This window comes from Cryptotermes secundus, unplaced genomic scaffold, assembly GCF_002891405.2.
Source record: "Cryptotermes secundus unplaced genomic scaffold, Csec_1.0 scaffold925, whole genome shotgun sequence".
Taxonomy (NCBI): Eukaryota; Metazoa; Arthropoda; class Insecta; order Blattodea; family Kalotermitidae; genus Cryptotermes; species Cryptotermes secundus.
The window spans coordinates 308,849-318,424 of record NW_019733333.1 but is presented as its reverse complement, the minus strand read 5'-3'; the positions used below and the strand labels follow the sequence as shown (position 1 = coordinate 318,424).

Here is a 9,576-nt window from a genome sequence, read left to right as displayed (position 1 = left end):
CCTCAATTCTGAATTCAATGATAGTGTACAGGAATAACACAGGCACACGAATTCAGCAATTATCATTCAGAATTCAGTTGATTGAGGGCCTGTTCGTGAAATATGCGAGTGTCGTGGAACATAAAGTGCCGGGTTCACATCCATCAGACAATACAGTGCCCCGTCTAACAGAACGACATTTTATCAGCAAGATTCCTCCAACGGCAAAGAAATCCAGACCACAGAGGAAGTGCGTTGTGTGTCAGAAGCGCGGGAGGAGGAGGGACACAGTGTACTGGTGTGATGCGTGCGGCGTGGGGCTCTGCATTGAGTGTTTCCGCGACTACCACACACGACTGAATTTCTAAGGTAATGCATTACTATTGTTCATAATTTTTATATGCTTACTGGCCCAAAAAATAATTTTAAAGTAGTGTGGATCAGTACTCTAATTCTATATACTTCTCTGGATGTTGTGTGAACATCTGAAAAACAAAACTCCAGTTTTTCCCGATTTATTAGGCATTAAGTTAAGTGCTGCATTCTCTGATTTAATTATTTAAATAGCCGCCGGCATTGGAGTGGAAAAACGATTTAAAAGCCCCCGGTACTGAAGGGTTAAAAGGCTGCTGGTGTGATATCATTGTTATGAATGTTCACGCCACAACAGAAGATAAAATTGATGACATAAAGGATAGCTTCTATGAAGAACTATAACATGTATTTGATAAATTCCCAAAGTACCATATGAAAATTCTGTTATGAGATTTCAATGCCAAAGTAGGGAGGGAAGACATTTTTAAACCAATGATTAGGAATTAGAGTTTGGATGAAATTAGTAGTGATAATGGAGATAGAATAGTAAACTTTGCCACATCAAAAAATCCTTCTGCCAAAAGTACAATGTTCCCACATTGTAACATCCATAAATTTACTTGGACATCTCCTGATGGGAAGATACACAATCAAATAGACCATATTTTGATAGATAGGAGACGGAACTCAAGTATACCTGATGTCCAATCATTCAGGGCAGCAGATTGTAATACTGACCACTACCTGGTGGTGGCAAAGGTTACAGAAAGACTGGCAGTGACCAAACAAACAACACACAGAGTTCATATGGAGAGGTTCAATCTCAAGAAATTAAATGAGGTAGAGGGTAAAGAGCAGTATTGTGGTGATATCTGAAACAGGTCTGCAGCTTTGGAAAACTTGGAAACTGAGGTGGATGTTAATAAAGCTTGGGAAACTATTAGAGAGAATATAAAAATGTCTGCCAAAGAGAGTGTAGCTTAGTATGAACCGAAGAAGCATAAGCCATGGTTCGATGAAGGATGCTCAAAATTATCAGATCAAAGGAAGCAGGCCAAATTGCAATGGTTACAGGATCCAAGCAAGTTAAATGGGGATAATCTGAACAATATAAGATGTGAAACCAGCAAGCAATTCAGGAACAAAAAGATGGAACATCTGAAAGACAAAATTGATACGCTTGCAATGAACAGTAAGACCAAGAACATTAGAGACCTGTATGGAGGAATAAATGACTTTAAGAAGGGTTACCAGTCTAGCAGTAACTTAGTGAAGAATGAGAATGGTGATCTGCATGCAGATTCCCACAACATTTTGAATAGGTGGAGGAACTACTTCTCTCAGTTATTGAATGTACATAGGGTCAATGTTGTTAGGCAGATAGAAATACATACAGTTGAGCCGTTAGTACCTCATCCTAGCCATTTACAATTCTTCTGCATACACCTTATCTCTACCTCCCCCTCCATCCTTACATTGCATTGACTTTAATCTTACATTACCAAATCAGTCGTTGTTTACATTCCTTACAGAACGGACAATACTTTGTAAGATGAGGAACCGACTAAACAGTAAGTAAATAATACACTATATCTTCAATACCAAAATCAGTTGTTGATTATAACAAAATTTAATACTATTACTTTCCTATCATTTTCAGATTAACATTAATATTACTAAATCTACATCACGAGCCTCCAATAACAGTTTATTATATATACACACAGTACAGAATACTCCAATTTGTCTGTGGGAACGCAACAAAATCACAAAAACTAAAGACTGACTCGATGATGTAAAGCATCAATCGAAGAATTTTACTCTTGTTTTATACTACAACTTTTGTTTTATATAATCTAATTTATTGCATTTTTACGCCAAGTATTTTAATATAATTAATGTTATTGTATCCAATTTTATTAGTACTGCAGTTCAGTGGTTGTAAACAGGGTGTCCCATGAGGAATGTGCCAAACTTCGGGAGGGTGTTCCTTATGTTAAAGTATGCCGATATAACCCAAAACACCTATGTCTAAAGTTGAACGGTTACGGAGATAATGCCCCGAGAAAAGTGTGGTCTTCTGGCGGGTCCACGCATTATACCTGTCAGCTGAGACGCTTTATCTATGTTTGTCCTTGAGTGTGGTGATTCACACTAGCCGTAAGCTCCCATCAGTATACGTTGCGGCCAGGTCGTGAATGGGTCGTAGGTTAATTGTGCGGAGTTGCTGAAATGCCTTTTGTGTTTTCACACGTGGAATATTGTGATATGCATTTTGTGTGTCGATTTTGCGGTGGCAATGCACGTGCTGCTGTTGAAGAATACCAAAGGTGTTTTCCCGATCGAAGGATTACATGTCGAAGTGTATTTACGTGAATTCACCAGGCATTGTATGATACTGGTTCTCTTCCGAGTGTTTCTGTGCACTCTGAAAGGGAGGATGTACAAATGATAAACACACGAGAGAACGTTCTTGAGATGGTTCAGAGAAGTCTGCGTCTGTCCACTCGTAGAATGGCCTGTCGCATCGGCGATCACGTATGCAGGTGTGGCGAACTTTACATGATGAAAAGTTGTATCCTTACCATGATCAANGTCACTCACAAGTTAGTTTGATGTTACGTACATTATTAACATTACAGAAACCACATATTCCTGCCAGTTTTAATATGTATTTTGTAATCAACAAGGGTGTAACACCGGTCAAAGTTTCACACTTAACTTTCACTTAACAAGAGTTAATTATTGCAACACCCGGGCGCGTTACCTTGTGCATTAATATTCTGCTGAAGCATATCTTCCATCTCGTCTGATTCAGCAATATCAAGAGGCAGTTCAGCATCATTGTTAACAGCTGCAACATTGCCACCATGCTCAATCAGGTACCTGAAAATTCACATACAACACCTAATACATAACATATACAAGTATGAAATTAGTGTGATCACATAACTGTATGGACTGATAATAAACCTCATCAAATTTCTAGTGGTCAGTTCTTATGCACTGTGAACTTGGCAACATTGTTGATCAGTGTTACTGCCACTGGACTTGCTACTACCCCCCCCCCAAAAAAAAGAACATGTGTACTCTCTTTACAGCCATCAACACGAGACCCTCAAATCCAACATAGGTGTTTATTTCGATAGAGGTAAATTAACTGAATTTTTAGAAATCAGCTAGGCAACATTAAAATATATTAAATTTAAATAAATGTTTTTGAATTTCATTGATCCAATTCCTATACCTGTGTTTCACAGATTACACCATTGCAGGTAAGACATTTGTGATGGTATAGTGGGGGGGGGGGAACACGTTCTTATAAATATGGTACACAGGTTGGTACCTAGTGTACAATGAAGTCACTCAGTGGGTTGAAACTGAATGGCAAACAACTGGAAAACTCGAGTTACTGTGAAACCCCAATCTAATACTCCTACATTTAATGAATACCTTTTCTGGTCCCATCTGAAGCATAAACAATGTACTTTTTTTTCATATGCTGTGAATTTTGATTTAGCAAATAACACGTATTTGGTGTAAGAAATGTTATAACTTTCAGAACATGTACACTGATCCAGTGTGACTGTGATGGAAACAACGATAAACATTTATATTTTCCTTCTGTTGAAGTCATTACTCCACAACCATAATCTTTGGAAAGTGACATCACACTGCAAACATGTACCTTAACCAGCTGCTTGTTGTGCCATCATAGTTGCTTCGATTCTTTACCTTTTTAGCGTCTATTTTATTCCAATAATTATTTTATAAATTAATTTTATATTGATGTGTAAATCTTATTCAATACTTCCCTACTTTTCTTTCTCCAACAAGTTGAAAGGAAGCACCAGAATTCAGAAAATAAAGCATTTAAATTTCACAATGTTAATAGAAAGTCCGTCGAGTGTAACAATTTGTAGGTCACTTCTTTATCACTTCTGCCTTACATGTTTCGGTTAGACACAACCATCATCAGAGGCACTTAGTACAATTAAGAAAACACTGTCGTTGTTTAAGATATACACAGTTATGTTTGTTGTGTGGACACTGCTACAATATGTCGACGTGTAAAAGCACAACACTTGCTAGGATAGTTGAATGCACTATCAATTCTCACCTTCCATCCGAAACTGCCCTCAAGTTAAAACGCCAATGTTAAAACATTTTAAAAATTTTTAAAATTTTTAAAACATTTGATGTAAAATGTTAAGCTCCTCCTTGTTAATTTATCCCGAAGATGGGAGATGTCAGCTTGAGGTTGTATGGCTTCTGGTTAGATGTTTCTGTGTGCTGTGTGTTGTGTACTGTAGTAGTAGTATCCCATCTTCGGGATAAATTAACAAGGAGGAGCTTAACATTTTACATCAAATGTTTTAAATTTTTTAAAAATTTTTTAAATATTTTAACATTGGCGTTTTAACTTGAGGGCAGTTTCGGATGGAAGGTGAGAATTGATAGTGCATTCAACTATCCTAGCAAGTGTTGTGCTTTTACACGTCGACATATTGTAGCAGTGTCCACACAACAAACATAACTGTGTATATCTTAAACAACGACAGTGTTTTCTTAATTGTACTAAGTGCCTCTGATGATGGTTGTGTCTAACCGAAACATGTAAGGCAGAAGTGATAAAGAAGTGACCTACAAATTGTTACACTCGACGGACTTTCTATTAACATTGTGATTGTTAGTGTAACGGACCAAAAATGAAACAATTCATTTAAATTTGTTTGCTTTTTTTTACTTAACAAAACCTGTACAAGTAAAAGCAAAGGTAAAGGTGTTCTTGTGCTTAATTAAGCACCATATCACGATGATGTATGAGAAGGTGAAGAAACAGCTTTATTTTGGTACTAGGTGGAGGTGAGCAGTCAGCTTAATGCCCTGCCAGGAGACCCAAATGCCAAATTATGTATTATGCAGGCATCCAGCAGAAGTATTACTTACTTTGCAATGCTGATGAAACCACAGGAAGCAGTAGCATGCAAGGGTGTCCACCCCTCATTATCACCCCTATTAACATCTGCCCCATTTTCTACTAAGAACTCCACCATTTCCAGATTATCGTCAATACATGCCTGTAACACAAGATGTCATGATAAAGGACTTTCATCTAGTGCAGTGCACTATTTTATTCATATACATACTCCATTTTAAGCAATTAATTAAAATGAGAAAAAAAACAATAAACAAGTGTCCAACGCCTTACATGTAACATTTAAAGTGAATATGTAACTGAGGAACCTGAGAAACTGGTAAGTTCTCTCCAAAATGAAGCATAAGAAGTCACCATGGTATGAGGTGTACCAGAAAGTTCCCAGACTAGGACAGAAAAGAAATTCTGGCTTCACTTGCTCAATTTTGGCTGCCATCTCCTTGGGAAAGTATATAGCGATTCTATCATTTTTTTTTTCATGCTTCAAAAGTCCCGTGGAAGCCATTTTCCTGAATGCTGTAGAGTACCACTTGCAATTCACTTTGGATGTAGGACACTTGTTTCAAAACGTCATCCCTTCTGTTTCATTTCAATTTGGGAAACAAAGCGAAATCACAGGGGGCTAAGTCCAGCGAGTAGGGAGGATGGGTAACTATAACCATGTTGTTGTTAGTCAAAAACTCTGATTTTCAGGGATGCGTGGGTGGGCGCGTTGTCGTGATGGTGCAATGTGGCGCATGTTAAAATTTTTCGTTCATGATCTGGAAAACTCCGTAGATCAAGGTGTCTGTGGGCTCAGGTACCGTTTGGCGACGGCATTCGTTGACAAGTTCTCGAATTTTTTCAACATTTCCTGTCGTTTTGCCGGTGCTTGGTCGCCCTGAACGTTCATCTTCAACCGACACTCGATCGGTCTTGAAACGCGAATGCCATTCAAAAACCGCTGTCCAGCTTAAAGAATGTTTCCCAAAGGCCTAACAAAGCACTTAAAGGGTATCGGTTGTGGATTTACCAAGCTTCACGCAAAACTTGATGCAGACACATTGCTCGACTTTGTCATCCATCAGACAAAACGAAACACGAAGTCGAAAAAGCATTCGTGTAAAAACAATGCGTGTTCACAGCGCGGTGTCACGTGGCAGACTGATGCAATAAACTTGCTGAAGTGTGGCCTTGGCCTCCCCTCTCGTTTTCTTTCACTGAGGCATTTAAAATAGTCTGGGAAATTTCCGACATCACGTCGTAAATACTGCATAAAAATAATGTATTTTGTAACTGCTGCACACATAGCAGACGGTCTCCTACCCACCGTGTTGTTCACGATGCTGTGGCGAACACGTGTCACATTAATTAATGGCTGATCTAAATCCCGTTGTTTTGCAATGGCGGGGTCTGCTGCGCCAATATAAAACGTCAACGGAATCCCCGAAAACGCCTATAAGCTGTCTGGACGTCCAGACTACGGAAATCCACTGCCATTAACGGCTGCTTGCTACCTTGGCAGAGCACAATTTGAACCTTCATTGCGCAAACAACGGCGGGCACATAATGTTTCTAACAAAAACTCAGATTCCGTTAGTGAAGGTGCATAAAATGTGAACCTCTCACGTGCATCTTTCGGTCCTGGTGTCTCAGAAACGTGAAGTCACTTGAGACAGTACACAGGAGCTAAAATAATTGGATCGGATTATCAGTCGTGTGTGCAGAGCAACAAACTGCGCTCACAGTGAACTTCAACGACTACGGAAGTGAAAGCACAAAAGCTTCTTCTTCGACTGCTGTTTCATTCATGTTTCCAGCACGTGCAACACGACGGCGTCTCTCTTGACATTACGGACACTGTGTACGTAATAAATGGCTAAACATTCACGTGTTATATATAAATATGTTATAAGGCTCCTTATTAGTTGATATCGCGTAGATTCGTATTATTCTAAATAATGACATGCCGCAGTCCGATCTTTTTATATCAAAACTCGGTGTAACCAAACGCTGTACACCGGTACTTTACTTTAAAATGCCGGGATTACTGAGTCCGGCATTCTAAATAACACAGCATTTGGAAACCTGTATCTCCTTCTGTCCTTGCACGCGTGGGTGGGTGGCACCTACTCTGCTGTGTGTTAGAAAGAGATAATTTCAATAATGTCGAATTTTAACCCCGTTTAGAGTCTACCTCACGTCAAGCTGTCTGCAACCGCGAATCCAATACACATATATTGGTGGCCACCCTTCCAAGCTGGAGACCATCTCCCTCGTACTCTGCCCGGAGACGTGACATCCAATGGCAACAATGGGACACATGAACACTGAATGTTTGGTTTTCTTCTTTCAGAAATAACTTACAAAGTTACTGAAAATCTCTAGTCTTTTCAAGCCATCATGAGCATATAGCAGTTTTTTTTCTTCAAAATACGTATTGTTCAGCTTTCTATCTGTGAAAAAGGATTAAGGAGAACTAAAGCGCATACTTTCTATAAATGTTCCAATCTGAATACGGGCCACCAGACGTTACCAATTAATACATGTATTCGTCAGTACTGACTCTTAGGTGCCGTATGTTGTCAAACATCCTTATTTCGAGTCACCGTGATGCTTCTCATTGTCAACACACATAAAAAATTACTGGTACAAATTGTGTACGCATATTTACGATCGATCTTCTTACAAAATCTGCCTTGTGTTCACTGGTTATTTCCACCTTATGAAACACAAAATAGAGATTTCGCGTATTCTTGGAAGTCTGGAAATCTACCACACAAACCTCCAAGGAAGAGCATTAACTTGCGAAAAAGTCGTTACGACCTCAGATGTTTGAGGGTACTATGTTGGTATTATCGACTGATAAAAAATTACACGGAGGGGTGGATTCCAATGGCATAATGTGCGTGCAGCCTTCATAGATCTCTACGGCTTTACAATTAACGTTTCTTAAGGCGAATTATTTGTTGTGTTTAACGGTGGCGGGTTTCCAAGTGTGGTTACATTTAGACCGTTGGCTCACTGCAGTTTAAAAAATTAATATTGAAACTACATTACTCCATTATGGTATCCCTTTCCTCCCTCCTAACTCTTCACAATATTCAGTCCACTGCCAACTTAAAATATGGCGCAAAGGGTACGAGATGTATGGACAGTAATTCAAGGTAAGTCAAAAAGGCAACGGAAGTCGTGCAATAGTCTATATCGACGTCCCGAAACCCAGTTTTCCAACTTCTAGGTCAGCGACATCATTGGTTTTAAAGCGCGACTCAGACGTGAGACCACCCCAAATGCTATATTTAAACCCACGGTCATTACGACGGCGAACTTATTTATGAACAGCTAGTGAGCGAACCAGATGTCGGAGTTAAATCCTCACATGACGGCCAACATCTCATGCTCAGGATGGGAGGGCGGAAGGATTGATTTCATAGGGGCGCCTATCGCTGATACGGCTCCTAAAATAAACCGTGCTTATAGGATAACGGCAAAGAATGCATCCGGCGGGCGATTCTGCCAACACAGAAATGTCAACTTTAATTTCGCGAATGCAATTCTTTGCACAGTCTACCACAATTTATAATTTTCACAAGTAAACAATGCAAGTCCTGATACATTTAACGACAGGCTTTGAGCAGGAAGATCGACCACCATTTCTTCCGAATGTTCGATAAACTTCATACCCAGGAGTACCACAACTCCGAACCGTATTTCAGCACGTCATACATGGCACTTCTCGTTATATATGAGTTCATTTTAATGCGTTCATTCATTTCAGACCTATTTAAATTATCAGCAATCGCTTCGACGCGAATTTTGTACTGATCAATCGAAAGAGGTATAACCGCCCACAAGCCTAAATGGTGTTTTATTGAGAGTTATTCTCAATATTTTATAATAATTACGCAGAGTGTGACATAGCCCACCTCTTGCACACACGAAGCTGCCTGTTTCACAGATGGACCACACACACAACAACTCCAGATGGCCCCCTGGTGATTTAGTTCAGCATTTCCTGGAATTTTGGTTCCAGAGTCGCTCGGTGACTCACTTTGGAAATTTGACTCTTGACAGTTTCTGCTAGTCTTAAGTCACACGTAGGCGTGCCAGGAGGGGACGCTATGGCCAGCATACATCATTACCTTTCAAAAGTTACGTTAGGTCATGAAAGAAAAAAACTGCCTCTAGAGTAAAATGATTGGAAGTAGCGGATTCAGAGTCAACTCCCTTACTTCAAATCTGACCAATCCTCAAAAGTCGAGGGTGTGACTTGGGAACTTCGCGGAAACTGGAAAGGCTCACATCTCTTCAGAAAAACAGTCTTCAAAAACTCATCAAACAGGCATCAAATAGTCTTCAAA

The 9,576-nt window shown here is 39.6% G+C and overlaps 1 protein-coding gene across 9 annotated transcripts in view; it reads right to left on the bottom strand.

Annotated features, from left to right (window-relative positions):
- Positions 1-9,576, bottom strand: part of LOC111868082 (protein phosphatase 1 regulatory subunit 12A) — a 160,741-nt gene that overhangs the window by 136,521 nt on the left and 14,644 nt on the right. For 7 of the 9 annotated variants that reach the window (XM_023858461.2, XM_023858459.2, XM_023858465.2 and 4 more), the window contains exons 2-3: positions 5,245-5,375; positions 3,062-3,180 (exon numbers count right to left, since the gene is read on the bottom strand). In XM_023858461.2, coding sequence (XP_023714229.1) covers positions 3,062-3,180; positions 5,245-5,375 — 250 coding nt within the window. Of the gene's footprint in view, positions 1-3,061; positions 3,181-5,244; positions 5,376-5,541; positions 5,684-6,245; positions 6,269-9,576 lie in introns of those variants that run through there. The other 2 variants (XM_033752920.1, XM_033752919.1) reach the window with 2 other exon arrangements.